This window comes from Suncus etruscus, chromosome 16 (genome assembly GCF_024139225.1).
Source record: "Suncus etruscus isolate mSunEtr1 chromosome 16, mSunEtr1.pri.cur, whole genome shotgun sequence".
Taxonomy (NCBI): domain Eukaryota; kingdom Metazoa; phylum Chordata; class Mammalia; order Eulipotyphla; family Soricidae; genus Suncus; species Suncus etruscus.
The window spans coordinates 43,490,016-43,515,819 of record NC_064863.1 but is presented as its reverse complement, the minus strand read 5'-3'; the positions used below and the strand labels follow the sequence as shown (position 1 = coordinate 43,515,819).

The window sequence follows — 25,804 nt, the reverse complement described above, 5'->3', positions numbered from 1 at the left end:
AGACCACACCTGGAGGTGGTACCAGGTGGTCTAATTATCAATCCAAGGTGCACATTAAAAGACGTTTCTGGGCCGGGGAGATAGCATGGAGGTAAGGCGTTTTTGCCTTGCATGCAGACGGTTGTTGGTTCGAATCCCAGCATCCCATATGGTCCCCCGAGCCTGTCAGGAGCGATTTCTGAGCATAGAGCCAGGAATAACCCCTGAGCACTGCCTGGTGTGACCCAAAAAAAAAAAAAAAAAAAGATGTTTCCAACCAAGGAGTAACAAGGCATATACTGAGTAGAGTGGGATCAGATCAATCCCACAATCTGTGTTTTGATAACTCTATTTACCTGTGTGTTGTAACAAATGAAATAAATTTTTGCCTGCAAAGAGACAGGATAGGTAGTAGGTGGCAAATTGGGAACATTTGTTAAGAGATGATCACACTGGTGGTGGGACTGATATTGGAGCATCTAATGCCTAAAATAACAGTATTATGAACAACTTAGTAAATCATGGTGTTATAATAAAAAATTAATAACTTATAAAAGCAAACAAAAGAGACGTATCAAAGAGATAGTATTGTGGGTAGAGTGCCTTGCACAGAACCAAGCCCGGTTTGATCCCCTGCACCACATATGATCGGTCCCCTGAGCCTCGTAGTAGTGATCCCAGAACCAGGAGTAAATCTTGAGATCTGCCCCACATGGCCCTAAAAAAACAAACAAAAATGATAACCTAGGTGTATTCTTTGATGAAAAATAGTAGTTCAGACACATACATTTTCATTCTCACTTTGACAGGTGTTTCATTCAGTCACAGAGTGTCACTGTCATTAACAATGACTCACCTTCTCTGTCAGTTCTACAGAGAAGGGGGAGATCTGTCCTACACATGCCAAGGACACTCAAGGAGAGCTTGGTGCAGTCTTCTGGGATGAGGAGAGCCTTTGCAGATGTCTCTAGAGAGGTCATTCCCAGGAGCTACTTCAACTGGCATGCTCCCACTTAAATCTGGGCCTGAGTCATATTCCAGATCAGCCCGTAGAGTAGACAGCCAGAGCCTGCACTGTAAGTGGAAAGGCTAAATCCACGAACCACCATTTCCACGGAAGTTTTGCCCTTCTTGGTTACCAAAGGACATCCCGTCCCCATCTCACGTGCAGCCATACCTTCATCACCTTTGCCGAGCCTGAGGTCAGCCCTCCCCACCACCCCTTTCTCTGGGCCCACAGTGAACCCTTTGCAACCACCTGCCTGCTCCACTTGCCGTGGCCCTGAGCACCTCTCCCATTTTCTCACCTGGTGCAAGGAAGGCAGTTTTGAGCTGGCGTGTGAAGAGCAACCTCAGGGGCTGCCCACCTGGATAATTCAGGTTGATCATATTTTCCCCTTTTCTGGCGGAGGTCCCATAGGAATTCTAGCCACTTTGGAGTTTTTTATTTCCAAGATAGCTCTCAATTTTCCTGCCCTTTCAGAGGAAATGGAGCTGAGTCTTTTACTCTGCTGTGAAATGTATCTTGTGCCCTCAGGCCCAGACCTAACATTTGCTCATTATTCTTCTAAGCATCCCCCCCATTCTTCCTACGGGCAAAGACTGCTTTTTGAGCCCCTTATATGTATCTTCGACACACAGGTGGGCACAGTTTTCAGAAAATGATTTGGAGTCATGCAGTCTCTACCCAACAGCAAATAAAAGCCTCATTTCAGTTTATTTTTGTGCACAATACGAAGTGTCCCTGTAGGCACGTGTGATTCACCTGAGCTGGCTCTGGCAGAGGTGTGTGGAGAGAGGAAGTGACTCTAGGGAGCCTGAGACTTGGGGGTGGGAGGAAGAGAAGGATCAAGACTGGTAAGAAGCTTCTGGGAAGCTGCAGTCACTGGTTCTCAGCCACCCAGCAGCATGCCTAGCTTCATTCTCTGAGGCAGGACTAAGTTTGACTGACTGTTGTCTTTTCCCCGTGCTCCAATAAACTTTCCTGCATGTCTTTTCTTCTGCATTTGTTTCTGGGGTCCTGCCCCTGTCCAAACTCCTTGCCTCAAAAGGGGGGAGTGGGCTGAGGAGAATGGTGGTATTTTTATCCTTCTCCTAGGGGCCATGGGCTCCTTGGCAACCCTCTCTGGATTCCATCCCATCGCTGAGTCAGGCACGGCTAACCCACACACGAATCCACACTGCCTGCAAAAGAAAATACAGAAAAGTAATAGATAAGAGGCCTCATCTGGTGGGAGCTCCAGTTTCAGGCGTAGCCCTGCTGGCCGGGTTCAGTGGAGAGTTACAACAACAGGTGCGGGGGAACCTTAGATTCGAGGGAGAGTGGTTGGGGGAGTAAGATCTGATTTGATCTGTATGCTACTGGAGAAAAAATAAACTCCATTTGCTCTGCCATTCTTTTAAGACACAAAAGGACTGAAAGAAACTTTAGGCCAATAAGCTTCCCTTTGATTCTTCCCTTTCTCTCAAATAGATGAGAAAATAATCCTTTATTATTAGCCACCCAGTCTCCCTCCCCCCAATATAAATGAAAAGACACTCCTATCCCTTCCTATAGTCTCATACTAAAAAGTTCCCTGAGGCTAGTGCTCAAGAGACTAATGGAAAAGAAAAACTGTTCAGATTTTCAGAACCCCTCTCGATGACACTGAGAACAAGAGGCAGGAGACGGTTGGGAAGGCGGTTGAAAGGTTTTTAATGAGCTGTGGTTTGACCTCAGATCTCATCTTTTTCTACAAAATGGACAATTAGCTGTATCACAAGTTTATAATCAGCAGGCACACCCAGCCCCGAGTGATTTATTCATTGTAGCTTGGATAACAAAGTATTTCTCAGGGATACAACACAGCCAAGAAAGAACTCCATGTCATTCCCTGACTCTACCTCCATCTCATTAGTATTTCTAGAACAATGCACAGCCTATGTCTTAGAAATCCTTTGTGGACAGTCCTAGGGATGAAGGCTCAGTGTCTAGGGCTGTGTCCACAAGGCTTAGAGCCTTGCAGACACAAGGCTACAAGTAGATCCCCAGCACCATCCACATTGCACAGTGTGATCCCTGTTGCATCACAGCCAAATGTGTGACCCCAAACACAGCAATAATAAAGATGGGAAGGGGGAAGAACAAAAGTCCTTCCTGGGCAATAGAACTTTGGAACTATTTGTAAGATCATCAAAAGGACAAAATTGAGCTTCAGGCTGTGAGAGGAAGAGCAATAGCACTCCTTGATACCTTGATGAATACTTTGCAGCTCCCTCCTTGTCCTGTGCCTCCAAAGACTTCCAGGTGATCTTTGGGGAACTCTGGACCTCTATTGCAATTGTGATAAATCAGACCACCCCTGATCTCTTCACACACACACACACACACACACACACACACACACACCTCTGCACTGAACAGTAGGTTTCAGTTCCACGTGCCATGGATGCCAGACAGACTTCTTCACTGCAAGGATACTCTTTCCACTTTAATCAAGTGACAGTTATTTAGCCTTCATTAAAAGGGAAGTACAGTATACCAGTCAAGGGGCCAGAGAGCTAGCATGAAGGTAGGGCATTTACCTTGCATGCAGAAGGACGGTGGTTCAAATTCCGGCATCCCATACGGTCCTCCAAGCCTGCCAGGAGCGATTTCTGAGCATAGAGTCAGGAGTAATCCCTGAGGCTGCTGGGTGTGACCCAAGAAAGAAAAAATATAAAACTGTGCCAGCTGAAACTTCCCCATCATACATTCACATCCATTTTATGTTTCTCTATTGCTGCTTCAACTCTTCAACCCTAGAAAGGACACACAGAAGCCCAGACATGTTAATATGAAGACTGCCAGCCAGACTTTGCTCACGGGCATGTGGTGGCCAGCCGCTTGCCATGCCTGTACTACAACCTTGTTTTCTGCTAGTTCGAATGGCAGCAGTCTTTTGTTATGGATTGGAGCCCCACTCCTAGGTGCCACAACCTGTAACAGCTTTGAAAACACCCTGAGATAGACAATGTTCCTAGTCAGCCCTAAGAGTCCAGCAAATCACTCTAGTTCTCCAAAATCTTGGCACAGTGTGAAGGGGACAGACATACTATAAAGCTAGAAATTTCTTGTCATTCATTTAATAGAGTAAAAGCTGTCAACCTGGTAGAAAGCACTAATTATAAGAGGCCATGTTTGGGAACTGGTCTGGGCTTCCTACCCCAAACCAGCATGTCTCCCTCCTTGGAAATGTTTGTGAATGCAGATCCATCATTAGTGCTTCTTCATTCTACCCAGTCATGACTTTTAGTTCCTAAAAAAGGGGCATAAAGTCAAAACGATATGAGAAAAACCTGATTTCCCATTGTCTTATTAACAGAAGTTTATACAATCAAGCCTACCTTTATAAAAAAATTTTAACTGAATCACCATGAGATACACATTTACAAAGTTGTTCCTGGTTGACTTTCAATCTTACAATGTTCCAACACCCATCCCTTCACCAGTGAACATTTCCCACCACCATTGTCCCCAGTTTTCCTCCCATAACCAACCTCAGCCTGCTTATGGCAGACATTTTTCTTCTCTCACTTTCTCCTGCCTTTCTTTTATGCCCATGGTGCTTCTCTCTCTCTCTCTCTCTCTCTCTCTCTCTCTCTCTCTCTCTCTCTCTCTCTCTCTCTTTTTTAATAATATCTTTATCTAAGCACCTTGATTACAGACTGAGTGTAGTTGAGTTTCAGTCATATAAAGAATAACCCCTTCACCAGTGCAACTGTCCCATCATCAATGTCCCAAATCTCTCTCTTCCTCACCCCACCTGTACTCTAGACAGGCTTTCTACTTCCTTCATTCATTCACATTGTTATGATAGTTCTCAATGTAGTTTTTTTATCTAATTGCACTCACCACTCTTTGTGGCAACCTTCATATCATGAGCCAGTCCTTCCAGCCCTCATCTCTATTATCTCTGGGCATTATTACAATAATGTCTTTTATTTGTCTTATAACCCATAGATGAGACTATTCTGTGTCTATCTCTCTCCCTCTGACTTATTTCACTCAACATAACAGTACATCCATGTAGAGGAATATTTCATGACTTCATCTCTCCTGATGACTGCATAATATTCCATTGTGTATATATACGTATTGCAGTTTCTTTAGTCAATCATCTGTTGAAGGGCATCTTGGTTGTTTCAGAGTCAGGCTATTGTAAATAGTGCTGCAATGAATATAGGGGAAAGGGACTTTTGAATTGTTGTGTGTGTGTGTGTGTGTGTGTGTGTGTGTGTGTGTGTGTGTGTGTGTGTTCCTAGGGTATATCCCTAGGAGTGGCATAGCTGGATTATAGTGGAGCTCAATTTCCAGTTTTCTGAGGAATCTCCATATTGTTTTCCACAAATCCTGCCTTTTTTTTTTTTAAAGAAAGAGCTTCTAATCAGTGTTATAGCAAATTAGTGGATTTCTTCCCTAGCACAAGAAAAAAGAAAAGAAATTTAAAAGCAATTTCTAAACATTCTCCTGACACTTTTCTTCAGGCTTCTCTCACATTGCCTCACTAAAAGCCTCAGAGTTTGAGCTAGAGTTTGAGCTAGAATTCTGACCAGTCACATCCTCTCATAACTATACAAGTCTTTCCACGTCCACCACACATCCTACACCCGCCTAATAATAATAGATTTCAGCTGTCATCCCCCCCCCTTATTTTTTAGCTGCTTTAAAGAGCTGAATTTGCTAGAGGCTTAAAAAGTAGTTGGACTGGTTTCTATTTCATAATATTTGTTTAAGATCATAGCTGATGCATTTAAGAGATTCTGTGATTCTGCATTTAAGAGATTCATGTAGTACAGTATTATTACTGAATAAGCACCCTTGACAAGACCAGCCATTTCTGCCTGACTCTCTGTGTCCCCAAACCCTTACACCCCTAGTCTTTGTCTTTGTCTCTGTCTCTGTCTCTCTCTCTCTCTGTCTCTGTCTCTCTCTCAATTACTTTTTTCGTACAACCATGTCATGTTTAGTTTTGCTTGTTAAACAGCAACCTTTAGGTAGCCTTTTGAGGTTGCTCATCTAAAGTAGCCTTTTTGGGGAGAGTTGATTCGCTTAGGAATGGAGGCTGCAATTACTCAGAACCATCTGAGTGCTTTGTTTGAAATTTCCTGCAGAGAGAGTTTATCTGCTAGAGAAAGTCTGCACTGTCACTTGCAAGCACAGTTGGTCTGCTTCCACTCTTCTGTGGTCTCTCGATTCTCCCTACTCATCTGTTTAAGGACTAGATGGTGGGTGTACTCCATGAGTCAGATACAGTACTAGAGAACAGTAAGGAGCCTTGCATGTTCTCTGCACCCAGCATAGCTCAGTCACCCCTCCTCTTCTTTCTCTCCTTCCTTCCTTCCTTCCTTCCTTCTATCTTTCCTTCCTTCCTTCCTTCCTTCTATCTTTCCTTCCTTCCTTCCTTCCTTCCTTCCTTCCTTCCTTCCTTCCTTCCTTTCTTCCTTCCTTCAAGAAGCCACAAACTAGGAAATGCCAGGACCCTGAGCAGGAATGAGTGAACCAAAGGTCCTTGGGACCTTTGGGATGTTTGGAAGAGGCCCCATTCCATGAGGAGTACCAAGAGCTTATGGAAATAGTCAGCTCTTTGTGAACTCTTACCTGGATATTTCTGGTTGATTTTTGGCCTTTGGCCAGCTTCATTAATATTCTCGCCCACTCTTGTTTGCATATATAGTTACCACCAACCTTGCCATGTGCTGGAGACTCACAGTTCTCAACTTTTTCCCAATGGTGTCTGTTCCCACCTGGTTTTCTTTTTTTTTTCCTTTGTCCCTCGTCTACCAATTATATCCCTAGTTTCATATCATAGCCCCTGTTTTCACAAATTTCATCTGTGGCTTCCTTGGGATACTATCCTGGAGGCCCACAAAGGGTCATTTGACCTCCTACTGAAAACCACTGGTGTATGTGAAGGATTCTACAAGGAGAAGGGAGACCTGAAATCTAATGTCCCAGAGATTATAATACCTCTTTTGTATCACAGAAACTTAAAAGTCACACAGGTTATTAAAATTAGAATGATGCCATGGGCACAATTGTCCAAGTAGAATAATACAGAACCCTAGAAACATGTATAGATATATTTTTCACTTATACATACTATGTAAATGTAATTCATATAAATTTTACACATATATATAATATACATACTCTTCAGTAGCCCCCATGTTCTATTCTGTTGTTTAACTTTTCTTTTTCTTATTTTATTTTATTTTATTTTTGGTTTTTGGTTTTTGGACCACACCAGCAGTGCTTAGGGGTTACTCCTGGCTCTGCATTCAGAAATCACTCCTGGCCGGCTCAGGGGACCATATGGGATGCAAGGAATTGAACCTAGGTCTATCCTGGCTCATCTGTGTGCAAGGCAAACACCCTACTGCTGTGCTATCTCATCGGCCCATTTTTTAACTTTTCTGATAAAAATTCAGTGACATAAAAAAATTTGTCATATTACCTTTTTCTTTCTGGATGTTTTTCTCCCCAACTTTTAACTTATCCAGGCTTATTTCTCTTCTAAGTGAGATTCTAACAAGATAGAAATAAATAGGGGCTAACTAAATTAGTGTTAAATAAATTGAAAAGAGATAGTAAAGCAGGAAGGGGGTTTGCCTTGTACCCAACATCCCATATGGTCCCCCAAGCCTTCCAGGACTGATTCCTTAATGCAAAGTGAGGAGCAACCACTGAGCACCACCAGGTGTGGTGCAAAAAAAATAAATAAATAAAGCAAAGCAAACAAACAAAAAATAGAACTAAATCTCTTCCACATGCCCCTCTCTCTGGGACTGACATCTGCAGCGCCTCTGTAAAATGGAATGTCAGATGCTGAAACGCTGGCCCCTCCCCTCTCCACATCTCCCTAAGCCCGGCACATCTGCTCTACTCTGCTCTATGGGGCTGTCTGAATCCCAAGAGTCAGCTGTGTCTATGCCCAGCCTGGTCTCCGCCTGTGAGACTTATTGCAAACTTTAATTACGCAACTGAGCAAGCTAATGAAATACGATTTGTAAAGGTTGTTTCAGTAAAAACAAAATTAAATGCATTTTTACAGATTCAATAAACACAAGTCATTTCAAAAGTGCTTTTGACTTAGGTATATACAAAGTGATTGTAAAAGACTGAAGGAAAAAAAACATGTCAGTCTAGAATTCTGCCCTCAAATTGGGTTGCCATTCACCTCTTGTTCACTTTATGGGGTTTAAAATTTTTTATTTGCTTGCTTTTTATTTGTTTTTCAGTTTAGAGAAGACATCTAGTGGTGTTCAGGGGCTACTCCAGAGTCTGTGCTTGAAGCAGTATGTGCAGGGAGGGGAGGTCACTCTGGTAGTTCTGGGGTTGGGGGTTCCATGATGTGCTGGGGAACAAACCCACACAAAAACAAAGCATGCACTTAGTTTGCTAAATTGTCTCTCTTTTTTTTTCTCCTATTCCCTCCCTCTGTTGAACTGTCTCTTAAGAAGCCCTCTTGTTGGCCCTGAGTGGAATAAAGTTGAAAATTCTACATAGGACATAGTGGTTACAAAAAATAATAATAAAATTCAATCAACAGAGAATACTCAAAGAATTTAGTTTTTCATGTTAATTAATATCAGTTTCTTTACTTTAAAAAATATGTATGCACATGTACCTATGTGAGTTCTCTTCTCTTCTCTCTCTCTCTCTCTCTCTCTCTCTCTCTCTCTCACACACACACACACACACACACACACACACACACACACACTCCTGGTAAATGATTTCTGATCACCCATGGTACCAAGAATATCTGTAAAAAGGGGCCGGAGAGATAGCATGGAGGTAAGGCGTTTGCCTTGCATGCAGAAGGATAGTGGTTCGAATCCCAGCATCCCATATGGTCCCCTGAGCCTGCCAGGAGCAATTTTCTTAGCATGGATCCAGGAATAACCCCTGAGCACTGCCGGGTGTGAGCTTCCCCCCCCAAAAAAAAGAATATCTGGAAAAAAACACTTCCTAGTCACAGTTTTGGTTCTTATCAGGTTGTCCTGATCCAGAGGTTTAGTGCAGTCAGCTTTATTAAAGGATTTTAGATGAAATGCCACTTGCCAAGGTTTGTTATTGTTGATTATGTTCTTTCCATCTTATTTTCACTTGCCAAACATTTATTGAGATCCAGGAGAAAAGACTCCATCTTTTAAACAATGACTTAAAAGAGTAAAGGCAGTGTCAGCCAGCTGGATCGATGAGGGGGTGATAACCTCCATGCTTAGCATTTTCTAGCCACTCAACTCCCCTCTGACCTCTCCTCTAACTGCTCTCCACGCCTCCAGGAGCGCCCCCTCCCAGCTGCCGATTGGTGGGGCAGGAGAGCAGGGGGAAAACTCCAAAGTGAGATTCTTCTCTACAGGGTCAGTGTGAGAATGAGAGCCAATATTGTGTCTGTGGAGCCGCATGGGGCTCTGGACTAAACTCAAATGATAGCTTGGATCCCAATCAGACGTATCTTTAGAACTGTGAGCAAAACAACCTAATCATCAATAGGAAGGCATTTAATTAATTTTTAAGATGGTTAATTTTTTATTTTTTTAAAAAGTAATCCTAAATTTTTAGAGCACTGTATGATTAATATACTTTTACAAAGTTGTTCATTGTTGTTTTTCAGTTATACAATGCCCAATACCCTCCCTTCACCAGTGCACATTTTCTGCCACCAATGTCCCCAGTTCTCTCCAATTCCCCTCTCCTCACCACCCCTGCCTCTTTGGCAGTCTCTTTCTCTTTCTCTCCCTCTCTCTCTTTCTGTTTCTCTCTCTTCCTTTTAGGCACTGTGGTTTGCAATATTTTTTACTGAAAGGGTATCATGCACATCACTTTACCTCCTTTCAGCACCCAGTTCTTGTCCAGAGTGATCATTTCCAACTAGCACTGTTAGAGTGGTAGAGAGACATTTTAAACTTAGTCTAGTCATTGCCTCCTCCAACCTCCTGACTTCTCTAGCCATGCTAGTGACATACTGTGTGTGTATCTAAGAAAATTTGTGTCTAAGAAAATGTTTGTGAGCATATGTACAACTCTGAGAGAGTGTGTGAGAGATAGAGACCAAGAGTCAAAGATACAGAAAGATGTAGGTACTCTCTAGAACTTGAGTTTGTTTTTTGTTTATTTATTTGTTTGTTTTGTTTGTTTGTTTTTATGGGTCACACCTGGCAGTGCTCAGGAGTTACTCCTGGCTCCATGCTCACAAATTGCTCCTGGCAGGCTCAGGGGACCATATGGGATGCCAGGATTTGAACTATCGAATTTCTGCATGAAAGGCAAATGCCTTACCTCCATGCTATCTCTCCGGTTTCTAGAACTTAAGTTTGGAAGCAGTCAGTATCCAGGTGACAGGTCATCCAGCATCCAGGAGTTGTTTCCCAGACCTCCAGGTGACAGCCAGCATGACATGGCAGGTGTAGGCTGGGCCAGACAGTCTGTACCTGCAAAGGCTCTCCCTGTGCCCCCTCCCCTGCCCTGAAAGTGGGAGAGATCTACCTCATGGCTTACCAAGGTGAGGTGAGAGCTCATGCTGGAACAGACCCACAGTTCTTCAGAGTCAAAATTAATCATCCTTAACATAGAAATTTGATGGGGTTGGGAGAGATGGCATAGAAGTTGGGGCGTTTGCCTGCATGCAGAAGGATGGTGATTCAAATCCTGGCATCCCATATGGTCCCCTAAGCCTGCCAGGGTGTAGAGCCAGCAGTAACACCTCAGCGCTGCCAGGTGTGACCCAAAAACAAAAAAAAATTTTTTTTGATGGATTAGAAAAATGTATCATCCTAGGTTTTATTGCTGGAAATTGAACTTAGGGCTTTACACATATAAGATGTACATGACTAATATTCATTTTATGAATAGCAATAAAGATATTTCTTAACCATTAGTAACATTTTTTTTTGTTTTGTTTTTGGGCCACACCCGGTGACACTCAGGGGTTACTCCTGGCTATGCGCTCAGAAGTCGCTCCTGGCTTGGGGGACCATATGGGACGCCGGGGGATCGAACCGCGGTCCATCCAAGGCTAGCGCAGGCAAGGCAGGCACCTTACCTCTTGCGCCACCGCCCGGCCCCCCATTAGTAACATTTTTATATTTTATAGTGGTATGCACTACTTTTCTCATTGTGGTTTGGGATTTTTGACTGTTAATCCTGTACATATTTTTCCTACAACTTATTTATCATATAAGCTCAGACCAGAATTAAATTTGAAATAACCCCTAAACAGCACAAATGTATTTTCCTTTTCATTAGTTTTGGAAACTTTTTTTTTTAATTTCAACATATGTGTGCCTAGAAAGAACCATGGCTAGTGTAAGAAGATAGTAACTGATGGTTCTTGGAATGGAAAATAGTGAGATGGCTTAATATAGCTTTTATAATTCTCAGTGGAATACTTTATCATTAAAATTTCCCAGTTTTTAAGTTTCCTAAAAATAAAAAATATCTGAGTGCCATCAAAAAATAATCATCATCTAAAGCCTGAATACAGTAAGTAGGGCATTTACCTTGCTGTCACACATTCAATACCTGGTACACCTTAGAGTTCCTCCCAGCCTGCCAGGAATGATCCCGGGGGTAAGCATCCTGAGCATCACCAGGTGTGGCCCCAAAAAGGCAAAACATTTTTTAAAATCACCATTATCCTTTTCTCTGTGCATGTCTGTCTATCTGTATATGTTGTTGTTGTTGTTTTGTTTTATTTTCAACTTCCAACTTATTCAGGCTCATTTCTCTTTTGAATGAGCCTCTAACAACATAGTAAATCCACCTATTCTAAGTTTCAAAAAGAAACAAAATCATTGCCAAAAACCATCATCTTCTTTCGCTCCTCTGGGTTTTAGCAGCTTGGAGCTTTTTGAAATCCGCCACAGACTTGGTCCCACCTTTAGACATAGGCAAATTTTGTTCTGGGAGTTACCTCCAGCCTTCCTGTCTTTTCTGTTCTATGGAATGTACTAGTGGGATCCAACTGAGAGGATCCATCCCAGCTCTCTCCCTGGTATTTTCTTTTGTCTCCTGATATTTTCTCAAGTCTGAGTTCTGCAAATCATGGACCCAAGGGAGCTTACTCTGCAAAACTGCCGTCTCAGGCTGGAAGCCAGTGGCTGCAATTCCAGGCCATTCTGCTTTCTACTTCTGTCAAAGGCATTTATACTCAGTAGGTTTCCTTGCTTGTGAATGACTGAAATAACCCAGTTGGTGAACAGCCAAAGTCGAGGGAATGGGGAGGGGAAGAAATAGTGTTTAAAAAAAAAAAAATCCCAACTGTGTTACATCCAGCTCAAGCTGTCACGATTAAAAACTTTATTTCAAGATTTGGTCACCCAAGAAAATATTTCTGGATCATTTCAGGCTGCGACTCTTCAACTGACCTGACATTTCCCAAATCCAGAGTTGCGGTGGATAAACTCTTTGCTTCACTTCGGGACATTGCTGGAGCGCGGGCACTTATGAAACAGTTTAAGTCTGTCTATGTTCCTGGAAGTCAGACACATCAGGCAAGTACATCTGGTTTCAAGTAACCATCAAATCTGTGTCATGTTTGTAAGTTGCATATACAACGAGGAAATTTTCCATTTCAGCCTTTCTTAAAGGATGAACTTGTTCTACTTGATTTTTTGTTGTTGTCAATTTTTCATTTGGAGGTGCTACTCTCAGCTACTCTGGGAAGGGAAAACTGTACCCTGTAAAGCAGGGAAAGCTCTGCTAGAGATAGAACCATGGGTCTTCCACATGTAGGGAACGTGCCCCACCATTCAGCTATATCCCCAGCCCCAAAGATAGATATGCACACCAAGTCCCCTTTCCACCCCAAATCTAGAACATCCCTGAATCTGAATGCTTGGTTCATATTGTAGCAGAGATTTAGTACAGTTGGGGTGAACATGGAAGACAATCACAGCCTGGGTTTGAGAGATAAAACAGGAGTAGGGGCCCAGAGAAATAGCACAGCGGCGTTTGCCTTGCAAGCAGCTGATCCAGGACCAAAGGTGGTTGGTTCGAATCCCGGTGTCCCTTATGCCCCCCCCCCCCCCCCCCCCGTGCCTGCCAGGAGCTATTTCTGAGCAGACAGCCAGGAGTAACCCCTGAGCAATGCCGGGTGTGGCCCAAAAAACAAACAAACAAAAAAAACCAGGAGTAGGACCAACCCGTGCTTAATTCCCAGTACCCTATATGATCCTCTGAGCCCCACCAGGGAGGGAGGGAGGGAGGGAGGGAGGGAGGGAGGGAGGGAGGGAGGGAAGGAAGGAAGGAAGGAAGGAAGGAAGGAAGGAAGGAAGGAAGGAAGGAAGGAAGGAAGGAAGGAAGGAAGGAAGGAAGGAAGGAAGGAAGGAAGGATCAGTTTATGAAAATCTAGGCCATTTTTCCTGTGAAGTAATTGGTATTCCAGGAATGTGTTTCTGTTTGTTCTTTTTTTTTTCCTTTGATCCTTGCCAAGAGTGATCCTAAAAGTGATCCTAAAGGGGTGTGCTCTTGGGAGATCTGGAAGGGCTTCATGATTTGCCACAGGCACACAGGTGGCCACAGCCAGGTGCCAGTTTCTGGTGCCAGCACCCACCTCCTTCGTGCTGTGCCTGTGTTCATGGAGGTCTTGAAAATGTTGATTGATAGGCCTGATGAGTATCTGAAATCACCCACCAAGACACAAAAGACCTTCGAAACTGGCACACAACTCAGAAACATAAATCCCCACCTTGAGTTCAGTGATCTGAGAACCCCACTTTATGAGGTCCGGATAATATCACTCAACTAATGAACCCTGTGTAGTTATTACATTTTTAAAAATTACATACATATATATATGTATGTATGTATATATATATTTATATATATATATATATCAGTCATCTTAAATACCACAGTATGAAGTTGTTCTAAAAGGCGTGATAGAACGGGTGAAAGATGATGAAATGTAAAACTAAAGAATGTTAAGAAGTAAGAAGCTGCAGTGGTTAGCCATGGGAGAACAAAGCATGAAATGAATGAAGCCTTTTAAGTCTTATCATCATTGTGGTGACTGATTCAGCCAGCTTTACATAAACCCAAATTAGCTATAGATCTTGGGCATGATAAGGATGAAGAAGTTTCCTAGACTTATACCTCCCTGTTGTCCACTTTACCATCTCTCAGACTCTCATGGAAAAGGAATTCTGGGAAGTCCCTACATTGTATTACTGTACTGACCCAGGTCACTCAAAGCCACACTCTCAGAAAACCCTGAATCTCAGAGAGCCAGAAGCCAGAGATCATTGGGCAGAGTATGACAGTATCTTGTGGGAGTTATATAAACAATGATGCAGACAGAGAAAAATGCTGGACCACCATCATGAACATAAGAGAGAGGGAAGCAGGCTCAGCAGGCGCTGGGTTTAAGTCCGGGTCTCAGGCTCTATGTCTTGGGGAATTCAAAACAGGGCTGAGAGGACCAGACAGACAATATAGGAATTAAAGGCAAGGAACTTGCTTTGCATGCAGCCAACCTGAGTTCATACTCAGCAACCCAACACACCATTAGGTATGGTCCTCAAAACACCCCAAAAAAGAAGTTGTGATGCATTAGGTGAAGAGAGAGGAAAGAAAGAAAGAAAGAAAGAAAGAAAGAAAGAAAGAAAGAAAGAAAGAAAGAAAGAAAGAAAGAAAGAAAGAAAGAAAGAAAGAAAGAAAGAAAGAAAGAAAGAAAGAAAGAAAGAAAGAAAGAAAGAAAGAAAGAGAAAGAAAGAAAGAAAGAAAGAAAGAAAGAAAGAAAGAAAGAAAGAAAGAAAGAAAGAAAGAAAGAAAGAAAGAAAGAAGGAAAGAAAGAAAGAAGGAGGGAGGGAGGGAGGGAGGGAGGGAGGGAGGGAGGGAGGAAGGAAGGAAGGAAGGAAGGAAGGAAGGAAGGAAGGAAGGAAGGAAGGAAGGAAGGAAGGAAGGAAGGAAAAAGAAGAAATTTATTATTATAATAAAAAAAGATTTGGTGATGGGAATCCCCTGATTCAATGTTAATATGTACCTAAAATATTACTGTGAAAGATATGTAATCCACTTTGGTCAAAATAAAAATTATTATTTATCATAAAAAAAGAAAAGAAAGAAAAGCACTGTCTTATCATCCTGTGATGCATTCTTCTAATTTTGTTAACATTAAATCAGTAACTCCACAGGTAGCTTCAGTATGTCTTAAAGCCTGCCATGCTGGTATATTGGAGAAATGGGAGACTGAAAGCAGCAAAGGAATCCTTGCTTCTTGCTCTGTGTTTCCATAGACAGAGACGCAGTGATTATTGGAATCAGTATCCCAACAAGTTTTTATTTTTCACTTGTTTGGGTTTTTCAGTATTTTTCAAATACCAAAGTACTGAATATGATACATCACTAGTGGCAGGCCTGTGGACACAGGGATTCAATAAGCTGTTTACCTACGTCTTCTAGATTGTATCTTCACACCACTCCTGCTCAATAAATAGTTGTGAGGTGCCTTTGGAACACAGTGCTTATGTTTTTATAATAGATCAAAGACTGTTGGGATTCAGGGTGTATGAAATTAGAGGATAAATATCCAGACTAGAATGTGAGTCCAGCTGGGAAGAAAGTGAGGCTTAATAGGTCATTTTGTGACCATTCCTAACTCCATTTGGTCCACAGTCCTTAGCACCAGAAAGCTTTGTGCTTTCTAGCTGACCCCAGGCTTTTCCTACACAGAACCCATGGCAATGTCCTGGACTTCCCAGAACAGCCTGAAAGTTTTAGATCTAGTCTAGCTTCAGGTTCCTATTCCAGTCTGAGCAGTGCTCTGTCTGGATTATTTATCCCTGGATTTCAGGGACAAACCCAGCCTCCTTTCTCTCTTCTGTTCTTTTTTGGTTGTTCGTTTGGTTTTTGGGCCACACCCAGTGACACTCAAGGGTTACTCCTGGCTGTGTGCTCAGAAATCGCTCCTGGCTTGGGGAACCATATGGGACGCCGGGGGATCCAACTGCGGTCCATCCTAGGCTAGCGCCAAGACAGACGCCTTACCTCTTGCGCCACCACTCCGGTCCCCTCTCTTCTGTTCCGATCACAATGTTTCTCAATCCCTCCTATTTCCCCTGCCAGCACTAGAGATGCTGCTTTAACCCTCATTGCTTCTCCCCTTAGAAATATGCATCTGGGCCCGGAGAGATAGCACAGCGGCGTTTGCCTTGCAAGCAGCCAATCCAGGACCAAAGGTGGTTGGTTTGAATCCCGGTGTCCCATATGGTCCCCCCGTGCCTGCCAGGAGCCATTTCTGAGCAGACAACCAGGAATAACCCCTGAGCACCGCCGGGTGTGGCCCAAAAAACAAAACAAAACAAAACAAAAAAAAGAAATATGCATCTGACACAATGCAGATACAGAAAGTAGACACTGGTCTAGCTGAAGAAGAATAATTTGCACAAAGGATTAAGTTGCATATAATATTTTTAGAAGAACTAGAGGAGTGGGATCCATACTGGGTCTTAGAAATGAACCCAAAACTTTAAAGTACTGTCCAGGGGAATAAGAATTTCTTTCATTGTCAAGAAAGGGGGCCTTTATGGGACTAATAAGCTACTTCAGAAGCACTGGATGTAAAGAACATACTACCAGAGCCAGAGACTGCCTCTTTGCTTTCTCACCACAGGCTGTAAGGGCCTAGCTCAACTTCCAACCTGGTGGATATGTCTTCATTCTTTTTTGTGAAGAATGCCCCTTCGGGATCACTCTTGGCAAGGATCAAAGGAAAATAAATGGAGACACATTTTTGAATTGTGGGTGGGTATGTAGTTGGATGAGTGACTGGCTGAATGAATAGGTGGGTGGACTTAAGTGAGATGAGTGGACTGGAAGATGGACAGGTAGATGAACAGATGGGTGAATACATGGATGATAGGTGAGTGGATGGTGCAGGTAGGTAGATTACATAGCTGGATGAGTGACTGGCTAGATGAATAGGTGGGTGGATATATGAGTGATGGATGTTTGTAGATAGGTGGACTGAAGGATGGATGGGTGGATGGATGGATGGATGGATGGATGGATGGATGGATGGATGGATGGATGGATGATGGATAGATGGATGGATGAGTAACTGGATCCGGGTCTGTGGACTTAATTAACATGTCATTTCTTATGTTCTTATTTTTTTTTTTGAGAGGAAGGTTAGCACAGAGATCAATAGAACAAACTTTTGACCCAGCTCCTTTAGACTTATAGCCTAACCATATGGTGTGAACTTAAACAAGTTACTTCAGCTTTCTGTAAATGGTTCCTTGAAACCTAAAAGGTGCTAATAAAAGTCACCTTTTTATAAATCTGCCCTGATGATACATATAAAGCCCTTAGGACAGGAGCTGGCACTTGGACAACAAAGTGTTTGCTATAATGTTGTAGCAAAGGACAAAACAGACCTTCCTTTGTCTTCTCTTGCAGTGGTTCAGCTTTTCCCAAGCTGGGGGAGGGGTGCCCAGAGAGGACTGCTTTCTCTAGTATACCACCCTGCTAGCTGCTATATATAAAAGCTTATGGCTGACGCCCATTTGTTTGGAAAGGTTCTACTAGTTCATGGACTGTTGACTGGAAACCCAAGTCCTACTTTAGCCTGTGCAGCAAGTCTTGTTATGCTTTCATTACCTACTGTAAATGTTACAGCTTAACCTCCTTCTTAAAGGCCACAGAGTTGGTTCCTCAGCTGCAGCAGCAGGAGATTATTCAGATGTATGTCTCCGGGGCAGGAAGCTCCTGAGTAGGCCTTTCAGACAAAATATTGCGTGACTCCTGCCTGCCAGGCTTTGGTATCAGTCTCCCAGGGCTGGGCTAGGCTGCAGTAAAAGACCCACAGATGCATGTTGGCTTTTGTGCCCCTGGTATTTTGAACAGGAGGAGCATCTAGGAACAAGTGGCAATCCTGGAGTCCCAGTTTATCTTGTGCCACTAGGCACAAGTGAGCAAGGACTCTCAGAACTGCATCTAGACCAACTTCCATCAGCAATGCCCAGCCCTGGCCACCAGCTGTTCTCTCCCAACTGCTTTGCTTTGTGCTTCCTCCTGATCCTCATACCAAACCAACTAGTATCCTTTCTGGAAGAATCAGTGAAGCATAGAACTCAGCTGAACAGGAAACTTGGCACTGGACTGTAATAAAAGTCAGTACAAACTCAAAGTAGAATATCTCTGGTCTTGGGTCTCCTTTGATTAAAGCTGAAGGGTCTATATTTAAAGTTTCCAAAGTCACCTGTTTTTATTTGAAGGATGGACAAACAGGTGGAAGGGAAAATAGATGGATAGGCAGACAAAGGAATCCCCTTTCAATTTGTCAATGCAAGTCATTGCCCTTAAGAAGATGAAAACCCAACATAATAATAAGGTTGTAGCAAAAATAAACAAGGCATGGAATAGTCAAACAATTCTCAGAACTCTTTTGAACAGGTGTTTTCCTGTACAGCCTTGGACCGAAAAGTTAAACCCTCTCTAACAGAGTTCCGTTTTCCTGAGAAGTTGGGTTTTTTTAGTCTGTTTTTCAGAAAAGAAAAGTGCCTTTCATAGCAAGACAGAAAGTTCTTAACTACACCAAGAGCAGCCAGCAAAGCCAAGGTCAATAACCAAACCTGATGTGGGATGTGGTTGTGGAAACAATTCAGGCTTGGAAACTGATCTTTCAGGCACCAAATTTTTTTTTTAATGTAATTTTTATTTTGATCATAGTGGCTTACATATTGTTGACAATAATATTTTAGGTATATATTTACATAAAATCCGGGGGGATTCCCATCCCTAAATTGTCCTCCCTACACCTCCGTTTTTGTCCTACCTCCCTTTTCCTCTTCCCTCTCCCCCAGGGCGTCTAGAATATGTGGTCCCCTCTGTATCTAACCTACTACTTAGTAGTCTTGCATCAGTTTGGTCTTGATGTCTCCCTGATTTCCCCCTCTAAGTGGGGGCAGGGCTAGCTAGTTCAAGTTGCGTGGTTTTGCCTGAAAAGGTGAAAATATATAAACTGGGGGTAAAAGTCTAATACCCCGAAGATGGGCAGAATCCTTCTAGAGGTTCTCATCATCGATTTGGGAAATGAGTGAGAGAAAGAATGTGAAACACTCCACCAGTACCAAAAAAAGTGTCAAATATCCAGTGAGGACTCCAGCTATATCGATAAGCACCACTAAAGACAGATAAACAAAATAAAACAAAACAAACAAAAACCAAAAACAACAAAAAACAAAAAAAAAAAAAACAAAAAAAAAAACAAAACACGCCGTGGTCTTGAAATAAGAAACCTGGCGTAGCCCCTCTCGAAAGAAAAGGAAGAGAGAAAAGAAGAAAAGTAAATAAATAAATAAGGATATCTGGGGACAACGATTTCAATAATCACATCCAAACAGAGAAATCGACCAAAATAGCTAGGTAAATAAAAATAATAATAACAATAATAAATGAAGGTAATATATATATACGTATACATATACATATATATATAAATGTCCAAGGTTTTGTGTTTTTTTCTTTTTTTTTTTTCCCTTCTGCCCTGGCACAGTAAATATTGGGGTCATTCGAAAAGGAATTCACTTGCCCTATGCGATATGGGGTTTCTCCGTCCTTGGAGTATACTGTCATGGGATCAACTCTAGTCTTTGTTCAGGATCCTTACTCTCCCGGTGGTGGGTTTTTTTATTTATTTATTTATTTTTTTTTGGTGTGCAGGCACCAAATTTAAGATGTTAGAGTTGGGCTGATATTTCAGATAATCTCTGGTTTATGTATAATGTTTCCTTGCATGTTTGTGGGAACAGGATGGACCCCTAGGACCAAAAACTTTGTCAGAAAATATTATATACACTGCCTTTTTTCAAGTGCCAGATTGAGCTGAGCAAAAGAATCTTCTATACCTAATCACTCATTATCTCAATAAAATAATTAAGTCAAGACAGAATGTTTCATTTTTTTACATTTTGATTAAAGATGGTATTTTTATTTATTTATTTATTTTTTGGTTTTGGGGCCACACCCATTTGATGCTCAGGGGTTACTCCTGGCTATGCACTCAGAAATTACCCCTGGCTTTGGGGGACCATATGGGACGCTGGAGGATCGAACCACGGTCCGTCCTACACTAGAGCTTGCAAGGCAGACACCTTACCTCTAGCGCCACCTTCCCGGCCCCAAAGATGGTATTTTTAAAAGCATAGTTTATTCTAGAAGAGATTCTAAATACTTAAAGAAGACAAAGAAGAGGCTGGAGCGATGGCACAGCGGTAGGGCATTTGCCTTACACGCGGCTGACCCAGGACAGACCACAGTTCAATCTCCCAGTGTCCAATATGGTCCCCCAAGCCAGGAGCAGTTTCTGAGCACATAGCCAGGAGTAACCCCTGAGTGTCACTAGGCATAGCCCAAAATCAAATAATCAAATAATAATAATAAGAGGAGGAGGAAGAGGAAGAAGAAAGAGGAGGAGGAGGAAAAGGAGGAGTTTCTAGTATAAGACACATTTTGAAATATCAGTTTTAGAATTATTTTTTCCTATTATTTCATATCTTACCATATTGAGGATCACTTTGGGCTCTACAGATACTTGCAGCCAGCCTCAGAACACAGAATCGAAAAAAAAAAAAAGAACACAGAATCTGGAACACAGATTAAGATTTCAAGTTTTGCACACCTGGGTATTTTGGGTATTTTTGCCTTTATCAGGCCTCTTATATAAGTAAAATACGCTTAACAGTTATATGGTGGGGCCCGGGAAGGTGGCGCTAGAGGTAAGGTATCTGTCTGTCTTGCAAGCACTAGCCAAGGAAAGATCGCCACCGCGGCTTGATCCCCGGTGTCCCATATGGTCCTCCCAAGCCAGGGGCGATTTCTGAGCACTTAGCCAGGAGTAGCCCCTGTGCATCAAACCAGTGTGGCCCAAAAAAAAACAAACAAAAAAACAAAACAGTTATATGGTGGACCCAGAGCTAAAGTACAGCAGATAGGGCCTTACTTTGCATGCAGCTAATACAGGTTCCATCTTCAGCATCCCATGTCCTCCCCTCCCCCCCCAGCACTACCAGGAGTGATTCCTCAGTGCACAGCTAGGAGTAACCCATGAGCACTACCAGGTGTGGCACCCCCCCAAAAAAAAATATAAATAAATAAAATTATATCATAGTTTCATTGAGATATTACAGCGGGTAGAGCACTTGAATTGTACTTGTCTAACCCAAGTTTAGTCCCCAGCACCTCTAGAGCATCTATGAACAGAGACAAGAGTAAGCCCTGACTATCACTGGGTATGATACCCCACCCCCAAAATTAGAGCACATAGTTTTATGAATGTAGATACATGTCTATTAGTATTTTAAGTAAAACTTTCGATTTTTTTTCCTCTTCTGATTTTAAATGAAGGCCTTTCTATGGATATCCCAAAGTTTTGGGAACCTTGGCTCAGCTCTGAGCTTTCTATGCCTAATAGCTAAGTCAGCTTCGGCCTCAGCATCCATTTGAATAGGACATAGCTCATCAGGAGCTTCCGAAAGTTTTCCAGAAGCAGGTCTGCACAGCTACCCAGGAACAACTGCATTGATTATAGAGCCCACAGAACTGTAGTCACAGGGCGGCTGGAATGGTAGGTAGTGCAGGAGGTGCCCCCTTAATTCCATGTCCTAGAGAAACCTATTTCCCTGGGCACACTGAGATCCCAGGCTTCCTCCAACTCTGGAGGAGGAATTCCTCCATGCTCTGCTCCACGATATTGTACTGGGCAGCCAGAGCTCCTCCTCTTTCTATGCCATATTTACAGTTCTTCCAATTTTACTAAACAGGTGTCAGCAGATTGATTTATTTTTTAAGCACTTTTTGTTTGTTTGTTTATTTTTAATGGTAAACAATCTTGCCTGACTACTGTGTGTGAAATTCTTCCCTTATCAGGTTTCCAAGGAAACAGCTAAAAAGTTAACCAAAGGTCAAATTCTTAATTCTTATGCAGAAGAGGGGAAGGGTCTAGTAATCTCTGGCCTGCAACATGCAACTTGCCAGTTGTTAAAGGATTTTGATATTTGTGTTTTCAGCCAAATTTGCCCAGAGCTGCTGGTGCCGGCAGAGCTCCTGTCTGCTTCCCAAACCTGGTTTCTCTTTCTCCTGGGCATAAACAGATCCAGATCCCCTTGCAGATAATTGTGGCTAAGTCTGGCCCCTGACCTTTGAGTAGAAATGTAACCTAAGACTTTAGGCTAAGTACAAAATCTCTCTCTCTCTCTCTCTCTCTCTCTCTCTCTCTCTCTCTCTCTCTCTCTCTCTCTCTCTCTCTCTCTCTCTCTCTCTCTCCTCTCTCTCTCTCTCCTCTCTCTCTCTCTCTCTCTCTCTCTCTCTCTCTCTCTCTCTCTCTCTCTCTCTCTCTCTCTCTCTCTCTCTCTCTCTCTCTCTCTCTCTCCTCAAATCTTCCATAACCCATCATCATCTGCTGGCCCCCAGCATAACCCTGATGAAGAAGCAAGTGAAAGACATTGCTGAGGAGTTCCTAGAGTTAGAGAGCACTTGCACCTAGACCAAAAGCTGATGTTTGTGGCCCTGTACCCCAGATGTGAGCCAGACAATAGTGAGGAACCAGGGTCTCTGAGTGATTGTATAGGACACACTCAGCTTGGACCAGTTCTCACTAGACATGATACAAGTGAGAAATAAATGATTAACAAGAAAAGATAAGAACAAAAAAAATTTCCCCCAAGAACAAAATTTTAATTTGAGTTTTGCATGCCATTCCTTCACATTGTCCCAGAAAAAGGTGAACTGTCAGAGAAAGTATGATGAGGAAGATTTCATTGATGCAATTAAACCCATTAACTTTAGAATATTCTGCCTTCCTAGTTTCTCCCGCAGTCTTTCTTCCTTTCCACGGTACCTGGACCTGGTTACCAGGGCAGAATTCTGTATTCCCTATCACCACCTTCCTCTAGCTCCGTTGCTGGGAAGTGAACAGCTCCTGGCAGAGCTCCATGACAATAAAAGTTTCCTCATCAAAGAAGCCAGAGAAGGGCCCGAGAGATAGCACGGCAGTGAGGCATTTGCCTTGCACGCAGCCGACTCAGGACAGATGGTGGTTCAAATACTGGCATCCTATATGGTCCCCCAAGCCTGCCAGGAGCAATTTCTGAGTGCAGAACCAGGAATAACCCCTGAGTGCCACAGGGTGTGACCCAAACAAAACAAAACAAAACAAAACATAGAGAAGTCCATTCTCATCTGACTTCATCAAAGAGTTTTGAGGCTGAGCGGAAGGAGCCAAAAGTTCTTGTAGTGAAATACTTCAAAATGTGTTTTGTATTGATCTCAGTGTGTTCAGTATTTCATTGGAAATACTTTAAAATGTGTTAACTAGGAAGTCAGCAGAGGAGCATTACTTTTTACCTGTACTTCGTGCATGAGAAGGTGGTAATGAGAAATTGTTTCCAAATCCTGCTCTCTGTGTAAAATGCTTTCTTGTTTAGTGCTTAGATATTTTATAGATTTCAGAAGGGTTGTTTTGGTTTGGTTGTGGTTCATACCCAGCAGTACACAAGATATACTCCTGGTCCTGGACAGAAGATACATTCCTAACTGTGCTCAGTGCTGGAGGTGGGGTGGAGGGGGAAACTGGCCATATGATGTGCTAGGAGTCATAAATTGTGTATTTCTTTCTTCTTAAAGATAGAAAGTCTATGTTTTATCAGTGAGTCTGCTAAAAGTTATCTCTATATAGCTGGGGTTTTTCTATTGTTGATAAAATAAGTAACTATAAGCTCCTGACAGGAAGAACAGCCTGCTCTCTCTTTGTAGTAGTCTCTTTATGCTTTGCCATTAGAATTGTGTTTGGTTGCAAGCCACAGGGAGCTAAAACATAATGACTTCAGCATACAAGGTTCTGCTCTGTCAGGCAGTGTGGCTGGTGACTTTTCCTGAATGATACTGTAACCAGCTGAAAACTGGGATCTGAATAGGCAAAATGAAAAACTCACTGGAAGGCCTCACTAACAGAGTAAAAGCTGCTGAGGATAGAATCAGTGAGTTCCAAGATGAGGTGCAGAATAATTTCCAGACACCAGCAGAAGATGGGGGGAAAAACTCAAAATAAATGAACAACTGCCAAGAGAGCTGTAAGATGAATTCAAGAGGAGCGATATAAAAATCATCAGGGTCCCGGAGGGCCAGGAAGGCAACCCTGATGAAGAAGCAAATGAAAGACATTGCTGAGGAGTTCCCAGAGTTAGAGAGCACTTGCACCTAGACCAAGGAGGCCCAAAGGGTACCAGATAAAAGAGCTAAAAGAAAAGTGGATTCTATTTATAAAAAAGAAGTGGATGTGGGACCAATAGTACAGCAGGTGGAATATTTGCCTTGCACTCAGCTGACCTAGTTTGATCCCTGATGACCATGAGGAGTAATTCTTTTTTTTTTTTTTGGGGGGGGGGGGGCCACGCCAGGCAGTGCTCAGGAGTTATTCCTGGCTGTCTGCTCAGAAATAGCTCCTGGCAGGCACGGGGGAGGGGTGGGGAGAGGGGGTATATGGGACACCGGGATTCAAACCAACCACCTTTGGTCCTGGATTGGCTGCTTGCAAGGCAAATGCCGCGGTGCTATCTCTCTGGGCCCAAGGAGTAATACTTGACTGCAGAGCCAGTAATAACTCTTGAACACAGCCAAAAATGGCCCAAAAATACAAAAAAAAAAACAAACAAACAAACAAAAACAAGAATAAAGACGTGGATGAAAGTGTGGTGCTAAGGCAGTAGACTATTGCCCAAGGAACTTCTCCTAATAAACAGTTGTACAGAGACTAAAGTTTTAATTTAAGAAATTAAATGGCCAAAAAGACTGAGCTAAAAGCTCTCACAGGATAGCTTGCTCAGTGAAGAAGTTTATTATTCTCTGATTTTGAAAATAGTTTCCACATCATTTTATGAATCCAGAAGCGTACCTGTTTATTTTAGAGAAAAGAGCAAACTAAAGCCATCAAACCCTAGAGCCTAGAGAGCCTTAATTAATGTTAATAAGCTTTCTTCTTTTGTCATATGCAAAAATCTTTTTCATATGGATTTGGTTGTTATTTGGGGGTGAGTTTTGCTTTGCTGTTGTTTTTTTGTTTTGTTTTGTTTTGCTTGTTTGTCTCTTTGGGGGCCACAGCTAGCTGCATTCAAGGTCCATTTCCAGCTTAGTGCCTCTCAAAGATGCTAGAGGATCATGCAGTGCAGGGTTTGGGAAGCAACACCATTCTCTCATATGTAAAACCTGTGCTCAGTTTGTTGAGCATCTCTCCAGCCCCTACACTTTTTTGTTTGTTTGTTCATTTGTTTTTTTGTTTTGTTTTGTTTTGGGCCACACCCGGCAGCGCTCGGGGGTCACTCCTGTCTCTACGTTCAGAAATTGCTCCTGGTAGGCTCAGGGGTCCATATGGGATGCTGGGATTTGAACCACCGTCCTTCTGCAAGCAAGGCAAATGCCCTACCTCCATGCAATCTCTCCGGCCCCGTTTTGTTTTGTTTTTAGTTTCTTCCTGGTAATGCTTGGGAGATCATACAGTGCCTCATCAGCTCATGGCCTCTTGTTTTGTTTGTTTGTTTGTTTTGTTATTGGGTCACAAGGCAAACTCCCTACCCCCATTCTATCTCTCCAGCCCCTAGGGCCCCTTGTAAGTTAAGCAGGTACTCCAACTTTGAGTTATCTCCCTGACATCATTATTTATTCATTTATTTATTTATTTATTTAGGCTTTTGAACTATACCCAGAGGTGCTTAAGGGTTACTCCTAGCTCTGTGCTTGGGGGCCCACTCCTGGCAGTGTTTGGGAAATCAAAGCTGGTCTCTCCCGTGCAGAACTTGTGCT

The 25,804-nt window shown here is 42.7% G+C and overlaps 1 protein-coding gene across 2 annotated transcripts in view; it reads left to right on the top strand.

Annotated features, from left to right (window-relative positions):
• Positions 1 to 25,804, top strand: part of SCFD2 (sec1 family domain containing 2) — a 413,047-nt gene that overhangs the window by 355,998 nt on the left and 31,245 nt on the right. For both annotated transcript variants that reach the window (XM_049790127.1, XM_049790126.1), the window contains exon 6: positions 12,353 to 12,498. In XM_049790127.1, the coding sequence (XP_049646084.1) occupies positions 12,353 to 12,498 (146 nt within the window). The remainder of the gene's footprint in view (positions 1 to 12,352; positions 12,499 to 25,804) is intronic.